At 35.9% G+C, this 17266-nt stretch overlaps 1 protein-coding gene across 3 annotated transcripts in view; it reads right to left on the reverse strand.

The window, feature by feature from the left end:
- RPS6KA3 (ribosomal protein S6 kinase A3) overlaps positions 1-17266 on the reverse strand; it is a 73805-nt gene that overhangs the window by 46762 nt on the left and 9777 nt on the right. For 2 of the 3 annotated variants that reach the window (XM_058800562.1, XM_058800561.1), the window contains exon 2: positions 13874-13930. In XM_058800562.1, the coding sequence (XP_058656545.1) occupies positions 13874-13930 (57 nt within the window). Of the gene's footprint in view, positions 1-5878; positions 5923-13873; positions 13931-17266 lie in introns of those variants that run through there. The other variant, XM_058800563.1, reaches the window with a different exon arrangement.

Genomic DNA, 17266 nt, shown 5'->3' on the forward strand with positions numbered 1-17266 from the left:
AAAAAAAAGTACAGGGAAACATTTACAGCTTAAGGCATTCAAACATTAAAGTCAATAGCATGTGATTCTAAAAGTAAACTGGACCCATCCTGAACAGAAAGAGTGACTGCATAGTCTCTGCTGTCCACTTTGTTCACTTCAGTGAAATTACACTAAACAGAAAGCTGACTGAAAGCAAGATAGCCAAAACCTAAGATTTGTAACAAAGACAGGCATGCACAACAAGACTGGGGGGTTGGAAGGGTCCAGGAATATTTTATCTGAGTCTGTTAGTGTGGGATTTAAAAAAATCAAATTTAAAAAAAAATCTTTTGGACTAACTATGCAAAGAATAACAAAAAACCTGGCAGGTTTAATTTTTTTACCATACCAAGAGCAAAGATAGGTATGTGCAGTACATGCCACAAGTACCTGTAGATTAAGGCTTTTTGAAAGAACATTCTATTTATTTTTAACATGTTGAACACTTTGAAAGGATTCGCATTACTTTTTGAATTATTCTGAGGCCTGTTATTGTGGAAAATGGATGTTCTTATCTGATGACATAAAAGGAGTAACAGCAGCTAAAGGCTAAAGAAAATAAATGACTTCTTCACCATACCCAAGTTCTACCTGGAACAAATTCAGGAACAGATTTCTGAGAAAGTGCTCTTTATAAAAGGTTGATTAAGAAAATCCTGAAGTCATTATTGCATGAGACATGTGATGAATGACCATCCTGAGTCCTTTGCATCAGGAAGGGGATATTGAAGATAACACACAACATCCGCACGCTGTTACAAGGAGGGACCCACAAGGACTGAGTGCAAAACAAGGCTGGCTGCAAGTTCACTTTCCCATGAAATGAGCATTACCCAGATGAAGGTGAAAATTTCCTCAAAAGTGCAGTAAATTTCAGCTGGCAGATGACTAAATACTGATCAAAAAGCTTCCCCTCTACACACTTCTTGGCTTTACAAAATATAGCAAGAAACAGCACCAAACCTGTAACATCAGAAAAAAAGGTTTCATGGTTGAAAAAAGTAAAAGGCCACAGATCAACCCCTTCTGCAGCTAATAGAGATGGAAGTTATGAAATAAAGGACATAAGAAATGAACAAGAACAAACTATTAACCTCACACTCATTTTAGATAAAATCTCTAAATTTTACAACACAATTTTTGGACAGAAAGAAACCCTTCTGTCATATCTTTGCTTTTAGAACTGCAAAGAAACTTGACTATCAGCAGGACTTTTAAATAAACTGCCATTTTCCAATAACAAGCACACATCACTAGGGTAGATGTGCTATACATACTCAAGTTCATAAAAACCCAGTGGGAAGGAAATCTGACACAAGCAAAAAAATCCTTGGATGGGTTCAGTAATCATAAAAGCTCTTCCCAGACATCAAACATTGTTGACATGCTGACCAAAATCTGTAAAAATGAGGCTAAGGCTTTGACTTAACATCAACATCAGATAAGAAGATTAACAAATTTAATCTCAATAAATAATTAAAACCTTGATAATAGCTGAGCCATCTTAAGCAACTACTGGAGAAATTAATTTAAATACTGATAATCCTGGTTCCAGCATTACCCAGGTTTCACCTTTACCTGTTAATTCTGTACTGCCTTACAGAGTAAAGAAGGTACGAAACAGAACAATCTTTGACATACAGTTACATACAGACATAAGTCTTAGTTATGATTTAATTTGCTTCTTAAAGATTTTTTCATATTTTTCACTGTAAAGTGATTTTCTAGCTCGTGTTCTTGTAAAGTCTTCACCGACTTTTTATTTTTACTACTTGATAGTTCATGTTATTATGGAAGCCTCTGCATCACTGATTTCTGCTGCACATAGAGCAACAACGCCCACAATTCCAGCCACAATCCTCCTGCCTCGACCTGCAGTGACCACAGCTGCTGAGGGACCAGCCACGGGGCTGTGTTCAGTGGGCACTGAGAGCCCCTCCAAGAGCCACTGCCTGACAAAGCCAAGTCACTCCCCCAAACTGTGCAAGATTTTGTTCTAAATACATCATTTAGCACTCAACTGTAGCAATATTGGGACTTTAATATTTCTTTTAAATAGACCCTATGAAAACATTAAAAAATGTTGGTGGATCCATCAGAAACTCTTTAGAGAACTATTTAATGAATATGTTCTGTTTAAAATCACATACTACAGTATTTTAAAATCTATTTTATATGGGGATAATTTACACATTAGAAACAGCCAGAATCACCATTAGGAAGCATCACAGTTCTGGATCTTCAACTTCTATGGTCAGGAATCAGAATAAGAAAAAAGAAATCCTTTTTGATAGCTTTGATCATAACAATTAAGTCAAAACCATTTTGCCAATATTGGCAAACACCTCCCTTAAACCTCAGCTATTTTTCAAGATAAGACTTAAATCAGTGTATCAGTCCTAAAATCGGGGTATGCTGTTGACCATACAATTATCAAAAAAAGCAATCCAAATGTGCAGCAGCCAAGATACTGCTTTTATAATTTTTCATTTGTTAGTATTGATTATGTAGCAACATAGATTTTTCCATTTTCATTACGGAAGTAGCAGCTTTGCTTTCACCCCTCTTAATCTCTTTTCAGGAATGTTTTGCTTCCTTTAGACAAATGCACTTTCCTGAAGCACATGTACATTTAGTACCAGCAAAGATAAGGCTGAAAACAGAAAAATGGATTCCCCAGCAATTTATTACCACTGCTCCAACAATGGCTATAGGTTGCCTTTTACTACTTTGTTAGCCTTCACTGTACTGCTAAGAGCTCTGCTGCACATGGCTGTGTTTGTCTGTCACAGGCATCATAATGTTGATCCCCACAATCAAATAAACTCTTTCTGAAGTACTGACTATGATATTAAACCTTGGTGCTGAAGTTACATAAAGCAGTTATGTCCTGTAAGGACAGTAAGCTTATTGGATATCAAGTGATTTTAAAAGGATGACTCAATGTTGGCACAGTTCCCCAGCTCATATACAGAACTTCCTTTTCCTCCCCTCCCTTGAGTCAGGAAGTCTCCTAGATGCATTTTTACTTTCCCAACTTGTTATGAACATAGGATAAATTTTAAGCATTATCTGCAGAAATTAGACCCTCCTTTTGAGTTATACTTTTATAAATAATAAAGAACAACAAACTGAAAACCAATTACTTTTACCTCTTCTAACAGAGCTTATAGAAATCTTCATTAAGATAAAAATGGGAATTAAAAATGTGAAGAATTCACCAGTCTAGATGTTTTTAAATACGTTATACACATTTTATATACATTCATATATTCTATACTTTTTATACTCCTACCCTCAAATTCAAAACTATCCTAAAAATAAAACTCACATTGCAACAAGTACTTCACAATCTCCCACCACTTTGGTAAGCAGTGTTAGTGAGCTAAATCATGGACTAAAATCCATTCCTTATAACTGTGACTAATATTCAATTTGAGTCACTTATAGAAGTAGCCACTACTTATCTGCTCATACACAAACAATTGTTCTAAAAACCCTCCTTCTGAAGTAGCAATTATTCCAATACAACAAGAAGCAAAGCAGTACCATGCATAAAATTAAGTCAAGCTGATCTAAGGATATTCTGTGTATGCTGTGTGTTTTACACTACTACCAAAGAAAAACAAGAGTAGAGCAGAAGTTCTAAATGTGGACATCTGAAGTCAGAAACCAAGGCTTTCACAATTTATTCTTTGCTTCTTTTTAAGAGATGGAAAAACCTACAATTTCAACTAACAGCATATCATTTGTTGCAGACAGTATCTATTGTTTTACCTGATAGTAAACAAGATTTCTTAAAGAAAACTTTATTTGTAAATGTTTAGTTTCAAGGTCTGGCTTTTTTTTTTAAATTCTTAAATTGTTAAGTCTTTTAGAGGAAAATAATTTGTAGAGATAACAAAAAAAATTGTATTAATGTATTTATTCCTTAGCCTCTTTCTAATCTTTTTCATTTTTGGCTTCTTCTGCAACAATTTTGAGATCTAGAAGGATGACTATATCTGTATTTGTTTCATATTGACAACTCACAAAATGAAGACTGTAGACCTGGTTACTGAGACAGAACTCCACTCATTCTTTTGGTTGTACTGAAGAAGCCAGACAGGACTTTGAAGAATGAAGGCTGTCCCAGAGAAACAAGCCAGAGGACAGGTAAGGCCCTATGGACAAATGTGGTTCACCAGGCTGGGAGTGTCATTCTGAAAATGCTTTCTTTCCTTAGAATGAAAACACAAAAGGACAGGACAGGAGTAGGACACTGCCCCTTCCTCCCCAAAGGATCTGTGAGCAGTAGGTTGTTTGGCAGGTAAGCTGAGGAATTCCTGTAAGCATTTTAAAAGCTCAATGTCACCAAAAGCAGTTTTGCAATGCAGTTGTCTTTTGATCAAGCACAGAATTATCTCATGAACTGAAATGAGCTCGTCAGCATTGGAAAAAAATACTCATTGGGTGGAACTTTCTTTTCCCAGTAACACTGATATAAATTTTTTTCCTACTTGGTAAGCACTAACAGAGAATTGCAATTAAAAAGTAATTAAAGTTAAAAAGCCCCAAACTATTTAGAAGGAAAAATAATCCCTGAGCATACTCAGCACTAATCTATGAAAACTATGAATCCTGTTTTATTATCATAATTTCCTAAATATATATTGAACTCTATATGGGTTGAAAACCCATAGTTTGATCTGCAATAGCTAGCACTTTACAATCAACAGAATGTTGAAGACAACCTAACCAGGCTGCTGTAAGTAGATAAAACAATGTCATTATTTAAACAAATTTCTGAGGAATACCTTTCACGTTGCCTGTGGAAAAGAACTGCAATTCAGGACCATGAGTTGATAAGTATATATTTTATAAGATTTACGTTAAAAATCTCTTGATTATAATGCAATCCATGTTCTATTGTTTTACATTCATATCTTGTTTTGGTGTTTCACTTGTGGCAAGAAAATTCCATTTCATTTTTTAATATGCATTGCAAAAACTAATACAAATTGTTTAAACCAGTACATGGGCTAGTAGGTGTCTACTGCTTACAAGTTAACAGACCCTCACTTAAGTCATTACACAAGAAGGTCATGAGGTTTTGGGTTTTTTACCCCCTCACTGAAAAGTATTTGCAGACCTACAAAAGGATAAATGTGAAAACAGATTTGACTTCCAATGATAGAATGTTTACATGTAATGTTAAATAGTTCTGAAACAGTGCTTGGCACAATACAATACTCCACTAGTAATTTTTCTCAACATAAACCAAACTTTTTAATGCTTAAATATATGCCCAACAAGACAAATCACACAAATAAAACATTTCCTATGACTAATTTATCATTTGAAATAACCCTAACCCTGTTATGCAAGTATCACTACTCTTCACACCATTTCAGAAGTAAATTTAAGATACGAATATGCCAGAGTTATTTTAACTATCACCACACAGAGCCATATTTTACAGTTCAAAGCACTACATTAAGATGAAACTATTAAAATTAGTTAAAATTACCACTAATATTAAAAATACAAAGGCTTTTAATAAAACTTGACTCTCAGTGAGAAAACATGCAGCTAAGCTCACAATTAACAACCCCCACCTCCCCCTAAAATAGAAGTTTTACATTGTTACCGGTATGTAAATAATTTCCTAATAAGGCTAAATTTTATCAGCAGGTACCTTAGAAACTTCTACAAGATACAAACATACCAGAGACTTTTTTTAAAGGAAATACAAAACACTTCGTATCCAAACAACACTGATCCCTAAGCAGCGAAAGACTAAAACTGCTCTGAAATCCCAAGTTAAACAAAAGTAAAACTTTCCCCGTTATTCTCTTAAATAATAAACTAAGCTCACCCGAACAGAGCGAACACGCAGAGGCAGAAACTTAAACATGACTAAGGAACCATGATGTTTGGATTTTCTGACTGAGTGATCAGAAGTCTAGCAGGGAAGACCAACCCTGGCGTTTTTGCTGTGACCAGCTGTTCCGGCAATTAGAAAATTTCCTGTCAGGCAAGTCAGACACAGCTGGGGGGTGGGGAGAGAGAAGGGGGAAAAAAAGGTCAAAAAGAAAAGAAATTAAAAAAAAGACATGGATTTCACACACACACATATACAGAGCTGTGAAAGAAAATAATAATAAAGAAAGACTGGGCAGCAGTGGTACTCGTGCTGCTGATACTTACATAGATCAGCACAGGAAACTTAAGCAGATTGCCTGATAGCAACAGGCTGTTGCAGATGTTACTGATTCCTGGTTCCCAGAAAAGAACACCAGAGATCAGCATCTCTTTCAGAAATCACACTACTACACAACGTTTTACCGATTAAGCACAATAGCAAGTATTTTAAGTCCTATAGGTCCTATTACTATATTTTTAAGAATTTAACTTTACAAAATGTTATAAGATCTCACATATCATTATCTTATAGACTTCAATGCAGAGAATGCCTACAGGTTGTTTTTATTTACTACAACTTAGTGGGAGGACCAAAATGACCTTGTACTGAATCCTTTGAAATCCTGCACATAGAAAATGCTACACAGATGTTCTAGGCCAAGGCAAACTGCAGAAATATTTAAATTGGATTGCCCAGCTCAAATGTCTGACTTATGCACCAATGTTGTATTGCTCTGTAGAAAGTGAAATTCTTGAAGTAAAAAATATTCCTAAGCTTTCCTTCAATGTTTAAAAAGCCCCAGACACTTCAAATGTTTTAGGAATTAGAATTCAATCTATTTACTGTGAAGAGTAAGAGAAGAAGTTTTTAATTTGATCTCTCTAGATTTACTACGGGAGCTATTTTCCTGAAAATTGACACTATGTTTAGCCTTTTTGATACTTGTTAAAACAAGGAATTGCAAAGTACATGCTCCTTTGGCGGAACAAGATTGTTTTTCAAGTAATAAATAAACAAAGGCAAGTAAAAACCTTTAGTCAAAGGCATATACAAGTATTCAGCTACAAATATATCCAGGTGATTCTGTTTAGTGACTGTGTATCAAAGGAAACATACAGCAAAATACTCTAGTCCTGCTTGCACAAGACATGAAAACAAATCCACCCTGCACACAGCTTCCCTTCACTGGGTTCTAACAAATATCTGGATTACTTCATTTTTTGTTATATTTTAATTCCTCTTCAGAAGACAAAGCCAGTAATTTAAGTGACAGACCACATTGCTATCTCTAGCCCACATCCTGGCTCCCTACAGTATCAGTTTCTAGCATTTCCTTTAAATTGGGATTACACATCTCCTCACCATGAGCCAAGATCCTCTTGTCAAAATGGAGAGGTGAAATAAAGACCTAACTTTAGCCATATCCCAGAAGCAAAATTGCGCCCTTTTAGTGTTCTCTTGTACTCCTCTGGGTCTTTATTTGTGTCACATCTGCAGGGACAATCTTTCAAACTCTGTGTACTGAATATACACAATTACTATGATAATAAACACAGGCCTTCAGGAACTGCTACTACACAAAGGAGGACTTTGTAACTCAACTGAGGGCTCTGAAGTCCTCAATGCCAATGTGCTATTTACAGTCCAGTGTGGTGCAGCCTTTTGGGAAGCAGTTCTTCCTACAGCAGCAGTAATACAACATAAAGAATTATTAAACATTAGTTTCAAGATGAACAAAGCTTCTTGAACACAAGAAGCTTACTGCAACATAAGGATTTAAAATGTTTCATTAATAGCATAAAATTACTTGAAGCTTTCTTCTCTTCAATTCATTCAAACTTGTAGCTACTTTTTCCTTCAAAACTGAAATACCCCAAGAATTTAATTTTGCTCTTGGAAAACTTAAAAGAAATTTAAATAAATAAATGGGAGACCATTCAAGCTCTCTGCCATTACCTTGTAAAGAACAGATGCAATTACACTAAAAGCAGAGTGACCAGGAATCTTCAAGTCACTAAATTAAACCCTGTTGTACCAGAAAGAGCTAAAGGCAGAAATGGAGAGTAAATGGTAAGAGCAGCTCTAACTACAATATTCCTTAAAGATGAAAAGATACTGTGGGTAAATAATAATTTTTTTCTCTTGTGGCTGTAAAGGTAAGAGTGTATTTTGCTGCAGATATGCTGTATCTGCTAAGGGTGATGGGAATAAGGCATTTCAACTGAAACATTTGTACAATTACTGACTACTGCTCTCCAAAACCTTTTATGTGACCTCCCAGAGAAGTACAAAGCACAGTGCTCAGGGGTCACTGGGGTTACTGCACAACAATAGCTCTCCTATAACTGGCATGAGTCTGGCAGGTGGAAGAAATTTCTTGCGCTCTGGGAGAACACAGCCTGCATGGTTCCCAAAGAGCACCAGCAGCCAACCAGAAACATTAAGATACAAACTACACAGCTCACTTTGAGCATGTCTCAGAAGAGAGCTTGCCCTTTTAAATATTCCCTCATATACGAAGGAGACAGGTTAGAGGGCAGCAGTCCCCAACAGGGAAGTCTCTGATAAAAAGAAGAAATTGCTCCAGCAAGTTGCTTCCCCAATTTAAAATCTTTGATAAGGATTATATTATACTTGTTTATCAGGAGACACAAGTGTCTCCAAAACAAAGGGAATGTGGTGAGCCTGTCAGTAAGAGTCCCATCAATTGCAGAACTCCACTTGCACAATGCATTTCCTTCTCCTCCAGTACAGAAACAAAGTGAGTTCATCTCCCCCCATCCCCTCCTCATTGTTTAAATTGGATGATCTGAATTTACAAAAATTAAGAGAAATGCTGTCTAGACTTTCAAGAGAACAGAGCTCACATACACTACAGAGAGCAGGAGAAATGAAAACTGCTGAGGAACTCTCAAAGCAATAGAGAACATTTGGGAATCCATGAGTTGTACTGAATGCTGAAATATTGTCAGTTTATCTGAAGGACTCCATTTATATTCTATCTCCTATACCCTCAGTTTGAGAAGTGTAACAATGCAAATTAAGTCTTTACAGTGCTAGAAAAGCAAGGCTCTGTAGTATGGATTGCTTTCAATTATTTGCAAAAAACCAAAGAAGCAGTACACATATGGAATAAAAAGCCCTTGTTTGACAAAGGTCAACAGTTGAGGAACAGAGAGCTAATTTTTTGAGTTTTCAGAAGCAGAATAATATACTTTTCTTCATAATAAATACATTTGTATAGCCAAAGCAGAAATATTCTATTAAACAGGGGGTGTGGCAGCTTCCATCTGTCAGTTTACAGGCTTTGCAGGGCTACCATCTGTTTTCTCTCCATGTAACAAGTAAGCAGCTTGACTTTGAACATTGCTTACACTCTCAAATTATTTAAATTTTCTAACCAAGATCCAGAACATATCCTGCAACTAAGACACCAAATGCAAAATAAGTCACTCAGAAAATCCAGTAGAACACATTAAGGAAATTTTTGCTGTAGTCTTTCCTCAACACCTGATGACATCTTAGGGGAAAAAAGTATTGCAGGGCTTGCCTTCTTTATATATTAGTTTGATATCTAAGAATTAACATCTCAGAACAATGGTCTGCACTGTTTACAAGGATGCTGTAACTTCTTACATGAGGACCTGCAAGTTCATTCTCAAAAAGGTAAGATGCACCATGTCACAAAGTCGCTAACAAAATTCATGCAAATTTCAGCAGAGTAGAGTGCTTTGGAAGATAATGAATTTCTAATTTTATTACATTAGACAAAAAACAAAAAGTATTCAGCCTTTTACAAAGCACAGTCTGGTCATTGAGAAGGAAATGACTGGATTTAATTTTTAGAGATGTAAATTGTTTGCCTAAAAAAACCCTTATTTGTTCCAGAATCAAGTTATTTGATTGTAAAATAAAACTATGCACATGAGTACATATATCTAAGTATATTTAGTAGAATACACTAAAAGTAATGTAGGAATCACAGAATACTTTCAAGTACAAGTTTAATATTTGCAATCCAAGCTACAAGTAGCTACACAAGTAGCTATTTCAGCTAAAATTAAGTATCAGTCTGTAAATAATGAGAAATCCAAAACTTGGATTATGGATTTGAACACCTGTGAATCCAAACATTTCCCTAATGTTTAAGAAATTATAGCTATGTCTTAAAGCCTCTACCACAGAGCCAAGAATTTTAACCAAAAAACTGACAAACATGCACACACAGAAAATTGGAATGTGAAGATTGTATCAGAAAAAGTAAAACAACAAAATCAGAAATGCCTTTATTGTCATGCTAACAGATATGACTGTTCTTAAACATGGAAACTGTTACTGATCACCTGAGCAGGAATATCCAACAGATGTTTAGAGCAGTCCTGAAACAGTGCTTCAACTTGCCAAAAGACAACCAAAAGTTTCTGAAACACTGAGCTCTCACCAGTACAGAATACTAAAAATTGAGACTAAACTGAAAATCAGCTAAAGCCTCTCTGAAATGTTTTAAAACCTAAAAATCGTTCAGTTTAGTTATGCTTTTTTCCTGAATTTTCCTGAATAATGTTCTCATCCGACATTATTTTCACAGATGAAGACACAACAAATGAGATTACCCCAGATTACCCTGGATTTAGAATTACTGCTTGAGTGACGGGGGCTGTTTTGCCCATGGCTGTAACTGGTGAATGAGCTCCCTCTCCTTATCTTGACGTCCCCACCCCAGTGCTTTACAGATTTAAATTGTAAATTGTATGGTATTCATACATGTAAAATACAGAATCTCAGCACCAGCCAATCAAATGCAATACTTCAACAAAGAGATTGTATTGTCCACATGCTTCAAATTATTTTTCCAATGTATACTGAAGCCTTTTTTAAAATCATGCTTTTCTTATAAACTCTTTCAATAAAAAACACCAAGTAGGAAGACAATGATCTTAATTTTCATCTCTCCTGACTACAAACAGATGTGTTACTTAAATTCTAGCAGGAAAACATAAGTGAAAAAGACTTTTTAAACTACTGACTTCTCTTTGCAAGCATTTATTACTCTACCTTTGACTACCCACTGACTAGTCATTGTTACTTTAGTTGCATATTTTTAGTAAGAGGATGACAGCTACTGAGATTTATTTTATCCCCTTGATCTGCATATTTCAATATGATTTGTTTTGGTTTAGTTTTAATTCTATGTGTGCCTTAATTCTGCTTGTTTAAAAGCAGGGCCAAAGCAAGAAGTTAAGGGTAGTAATACAACCCCACCACCTGCATTGACGAGAGGCTCATCCCAGGTTTGAGATTGAACAGCTTCCACTTCTGCCTGTACTGGGAAAAAAAACCCTTTAATCCTTGCAGGTTACCAAAAAGAAATCTTCCTGCAACTTACAAATGAAAATCTCACTTCTAGTGAAAATAAAAATTTTTACAAAATCTTGGAACCTAATATTTTTCATATGCTTAATAAGTAGGCTTAAGCTAGTGGAATGCAGTGGTAATGCATCAGTTGTACTACGTGTTCATTCAGTTACACAGAACCCAGAAAACAGAACATGAAGAACACAGCACAGACATGATACACTCTTCACATACACATAAAATGGGAAGCCACCTGTTAAACGAAGCTGCAGTTTCTGGTTAGCTTTAACTAGCAATAAAGCATGCAGCATGATTACAACAGCTCCAAACAATTAATTTGCTCAGTTAATCTCTATGGACACAGAGGTACAAAAAGCAATGGCAGACAGCACGAGAGTGAGAAAGGTAGCAAATAAAAAGCTTTAAATAGCTTCCCCTTTCAGTAATGTTCACTTAAGTTTTCAGATCGGGTTAAGCTTCAGCCAGCTGCTCTTACATTCATTTCCTGCTGGTCCCAGGTCATTTATGAGATACAGATAAAAAATTGTTGGCAACAAGCTATAAAGTCAGCTATAATCAGCACACTTTTGTTGCAATAAAACCAGAGTACTGAATGAGTTGACTTTTAAAAGAAGCAAGACTTTGAACCACAGAGCATCTTGGATTCCTTAGAAATGGCTATCTTTATAGCTCCTGATTTTCCTAAAACAATCACCAAATTTGAATCACAGCCATGTAACTCAGGCTTTCCTGTTAATTAACTTTACTTTTGACCAAAAGAACATGGATCTAATGAAACAATTTATCTTTTGATACACAGAATACCAGAGAAAGTTCCTACGTACACAGAACTGTGTTAAGTTTTAATATTTATTGTAAACTTCCTATCTTATTTGCATTATCAACATTCTATCCAATCACTTACAACAGCAAAAGGATACAGATTTCAAGCTTTCACCTTCTATCTCCATAGAAGTATGGCAACTTCTGTCCTCAACTTTCATACTTTACACACCTACATTCTGATCTGATTTGCCAGTACACCCGAGGCATTCTACTGTCCTCAGTTACAGCTGAGAAATTTCATAAATTGTTAGCAACTATGTAAGTGCCCCAAGTCCATTTAAGTGCATTTAAGTTAAACAGCACAACATAAATGAGTTTCAATGGTAATTTAGAATTGTCTGCATCTTGTATCAAAACAGATTATGAAGGACTGACAAATTCTCACATCCCAGCTCAAGTAGTATTTTAACACCTGACTGACAGCACTGGTTAACTTCCAGCTATAACTGACTCAGCTGAAGTAACATGTTGTTTAAAAACCCCTAGAGTAATTTACATCACAACTGGCAACCTTTTATTCACCACAGTCTAGAAATAAATGCAAAATATACTCCTAAAATACTGGTATGAGACATTAAAAAGCTGAAACAATCTTAACCAAGCAACTCAAGCATGACAGAAAGAATATCAGATTAATGTTTCAACTTCTTGATGGTTATACTGTATTAAAATCAATTGCTCACAAAAAAAGCAGCAGTTTGGAAATTTCCAAAGGAAATACAGGGAAACATTTGCAAGCATTCTGTAGTTATCAAATATTAAAAGAGAAGTTTGATAATTTTGAGGGATAAACATTAGCTGACTGCCAGACACCCACCCAGCCACTTTCTCAATCCCCCTCCTCAGCAGGACATGTAGGAGAAAAGCTCATGCCCTGCCTTGAGTACAGGGACAGCACACACCAGTTACCACCATGGGCCAAAGAATATCTATTTAGGGAAAATTGATTTCACCTGTTGCCAGGATAGTGAGAAACAAAGATGAAGCTAAAACCACCTTTTTCTCCACCCTCCTCTTCTTCTCAGGCTGATACCACTCCTCTACCTCCTGCCTGTCAAGCAGCACAGGTGGAATGGGAAACAGCTTGGACCATTACTCACAGCCTGAAGTCTGCCCAATATGCAATAGCAGCATATAAACCCTGAAGTCCAACCAAGTATGGAGTTTCAAAAATTGTTTTTACTGGCAAAGCCATTTATCACCAGACCTAAGATTCAGCTAGTACTCTCTAACATGAAAGCACAGTTAAACTTCACGTTTGACAAAATTCACAGGCATTGCAACAAGAAAACTGAACTTGGTACCTTCACATTATGAAATTTTGTAAACTGCAAGTCTGACATGAAGGCAAGGAACCTTAAAAATGATCATAGCCAGGAAGGTTCATTGATCCCCTCTTCAGTAACAATCTCGATTTCTGAGAAGCCCAGGTTAAGAACTCCTTTGATGAATGCCTTTAAATAACAAGCACAATGGAAACTAGACTTTCACAGCTGTTCCTCACACTCGACCTTCCCTGAAACACTATTAAAAGCTGAGGAATGAATTTTGAGAACAGTAGGATACCAAACTAGACCTGAGTCAGTGAGAAAAAAACCTCTCTCAAAAACATTAAGATCTGAGAGCGCACCCCATGTCCAGTAATCTCAAACAACAAAACACTAGTGGCAAACTGCCATGATGAATTAAGAGATGTCAGCATGCTCCAAAATTGTACAGTTTTTATTACAGCCATCTTTCACTTACAGTCTGTTGGTTGATATCATCTTCTCCCATAGGTTCATCCACAATTTGCTGTCCATTCTGTAAAAAAGACACAAAGTGAAAATAAATACTGAATCCAAGTACAGAAATAAATATATTTGAAATAGGCTTTCACAGCATGTTACTGTACTCTCTTCTCCATATTCTACAAAAGCAGGTAATTGAAAGTAAACATTGAAATTGAAAAAATGAAAAGTAATTGAAAGTAAACAGTAAAAAGGGAAAATTCCCTGTTGCTGGCATGTAATGCCACTCTTGCTTTGATCCTTGTGTATTGTCAACCTGGATGAAGTCACAGTAAGAAATACATAAAACCACCTGGCATCTGAAGCCTCACTACTACACAGGTAGACATTATTTTCCATTACTCCAATTTCTGCAAAACAGTTAAACCTGATGAAGACTGAATGGCAAAAAGCCACACAAAATAAACAGATAAAGGGGCTCCTTCTAAGAGCATGACCTTACACAGCAAGTCAGTCCTTATTCCACCTTAAAGAAAAACATTTAACTACAGTATAGACTTAAAAAAAATTTGAATGCAATTCTAATTTTACAGCATTTTCCACTTTCTGTACCTTCCCAAGGGCTATTCTAACAAGCAATACAGAAAAAGTCTTTGAAATTTAGCCATAAAAATTAAAAAAAAAAACAACCCCCCCCCAAAAAAACACTTTAACTTGTTGGTCAACAAAAGCTTTCTTTTGCTTGACAGTGATACTATACTTGGAGAATTTCTAAGAGATATTCTTCCCTGAAAGAATTTGAATGACTTTGCTTGCACAACAAGCATGGCCAATAGGAAGTTGTAAGTAAAAGTATGTATTTCCTAAGTTAGGGTACAGGGCATCACCTCAGGCATTAATTCTTAGTTTGCTCCTAAATTTTAACAGTGATTCAGAATCATTTTAGAAACAAATGAAAAACTATTAAAAATGGTTACCATTTTCCAATACCATTGGAGACAGAATTTGAGCTCATTTGTGCATTGTTTCCCTAGAGAATCCAAAGTCTAATTAATCAATTTTTTCAAATCCTAACTTACTTAAAAGTTACATACATGTATAGATAGTTACCTTTTAGATGTCAGAAAGTTAATAAAAGCTGTTCAGAAATTCAGATTTTAGTTTCATTTCACACCTTCCTTCCCATTACTCAGTTTTTCAGCACAATTCTTCAGAACTTTCCTAACATCTTCTGTAACTTCTGATTGATAGAATCTTCTAGCTTGCATATGGCTAGAGGAGAGTCTTTCATATGTGACAGATTAACCACTTAAATGTTTTAATTTTCAAATACTGCAAATTACCTCTTACAAATTTTAATTTTCAAATATTGCAAGCACACTGAATGTTCAATCAGACGATTACCAGCTCTCTAGCAACTGATCATTTTTTAAATTTCTTTTTTCTTTTTTTTTTTAACCTGGAAGATGCAGCTAGAAAAAGTTAAATTATAGGAATCATGGATTTCTCAAATATGACACAGGTGGGTTGGGATTTTTGAAGGGGTGTTTCTTCAGGGTTTTTTTAGGGGCTTTTTTGGTGTTTTTGGTTTTTTTGGGGGTTTTGGGTTTTTATGGGTTTGTTTTTTCTTTTTTTTTTGGTTGTTGTTTTTGGTTGTTTTGTTTAGGTGGTGGGGAGGGGAAGAAGGCAGGGTTTTCTGATTGTCTTCCTAGTGCAGACATCTGGCACATGGTAGCAGAGCTATTTACTCATCTTTCCTGGCTTCAGGAAGACACTAGAGATTTCTGACATGACTCTGGAAATCATCTTTCCATGATGGAAAGATTTCTTTCTAGTAAGAAATCAGTGGCATGTGCTATACATAACTACAGCAGTGAATATAATCTTTAAAAGCTGTCTCAGTTAAGGGCAGTTAATACAAGCTTTTATCTGTACAGCAAAGGGTAATTTGATGATTCTCCAAAAAGCCCACATTCCCCACACTGTAACATCTTTTACTTATAGTGTACAGGCAGTGAATATTGTATTGTACTATCCTTCTTTAAGATACATTAAAAGTTAATATTATCAAACAGAAGACCAGAAAAATACCAGCTTAACTAAGTAACAGAAATGAGTGTTTTTAATAAAGCTTGTTTACAGGGACAAGCTGTATATTGAGTACACATATATCATTACCATCAAGGCCACAAGTCACATACTTCCCCTTTTCTCAAATTTATGACATAAATTAACATCAGTATTTTAGCTATATACCTCTACATTCTGTTCACGCCACAACATAGCTTCTTTCAACCTTGCAATCAGAAAAAAAAAAAATTAAAAAAAAATCAGTGGAACAAATAAAATAATTGACTTTAGCTGAAAAGGAGGAGTCTGTAATGTCCTAACAGCAACAATGGCTAAACACTGAGGCCTAAAATAGGGCAATTTGTATATCAAAACCATGTGCTCTACACTGACTCCACTCCACATGCAGATTTTCAGAAATAGTGATTCCTGCTACAATAGTCATTCTGCTAAATAGAAATGTACATTAACTGCAGGTTAAAAAAGAATTCACAACACAGTAAGTTCTCACATTTACTACTTTAAGACAACTGAAATCAGTTGGAAGTGAAATGCACCCTCAGAAACTTCAGACAAGCTTCCCTTCAAAGACAAAAAGGCAAGATCAACCTCTGTTTTTAAAAAGGCTCTAATCTTCAACCTCACTGACTTTCTCAGCAGTCAACCAGAAAAACCACAGCAAACTTCTGCAAAACAAATAAACTGTTTTGCACAATCTGGTCTTCCTGTTTGATCCTGCACTCCTCACAGTTACTTTTCAGCTGAACTCAAGCAAAACACACTCAGTGGAACTAGGAACAAACTCAAGGAATCAGCATGAGCACCATGCAGTCCTGTCTGAGCCAGAGCACTGGCTTAGCAAGATCTTTTCAAACAGGTCTACCCAAGCAATGATTATGCCAAGGGAATCACTGGATGGTAGAACCAGTTTTTCTCAGAACAGTCTGAACCATGTAAGGTAAAGAAGAATATGTATATATGATTTATGGTTTGCTGGTATACACCATTGAATGGAAAACAGCTGTGTATTCAAAAAGGCTACAAAGTGCACAGCCTTTCTTAGGAGTTCAAATGGAAAGCCCAAAGGTTCCTGTTGGAAATGGCACTATTGAAACCAGTGTGGAGTGAGGAGGTCAGCAGCACACTTAAGAGGTGAGAAAATGAAACATGTTTTGTTTTGCTGGGTGTAGACTCCCTCTAGTATTTAACCAGCACCAAGGGCCTGCCTCAGTGACATAACAGGCTGGGAGCAGATCCAATAGTCTGAAGAACACAGACTAAGAGAAGGCTGAATAATATATCTTTCACATTCTCAGATTAGTTTAATTCAAAGGACAGA

The sequence above is a fragment of the Ammospiza caudacuta genome, chromosome 2 (assembly GCF_027887145.1).
Source record: "Ammospiza caudacuta isolate bAmmCau1 chromosome 2, bAmmCau1.pri, whole genome shotgun sequence".
Classification (NCBI taxonomy): Eukaryota; Metazoa; Chordata; class Aves; order Passeriformes; family Passerellidae; genus Ammospiza; species Ammospiza caudacuta.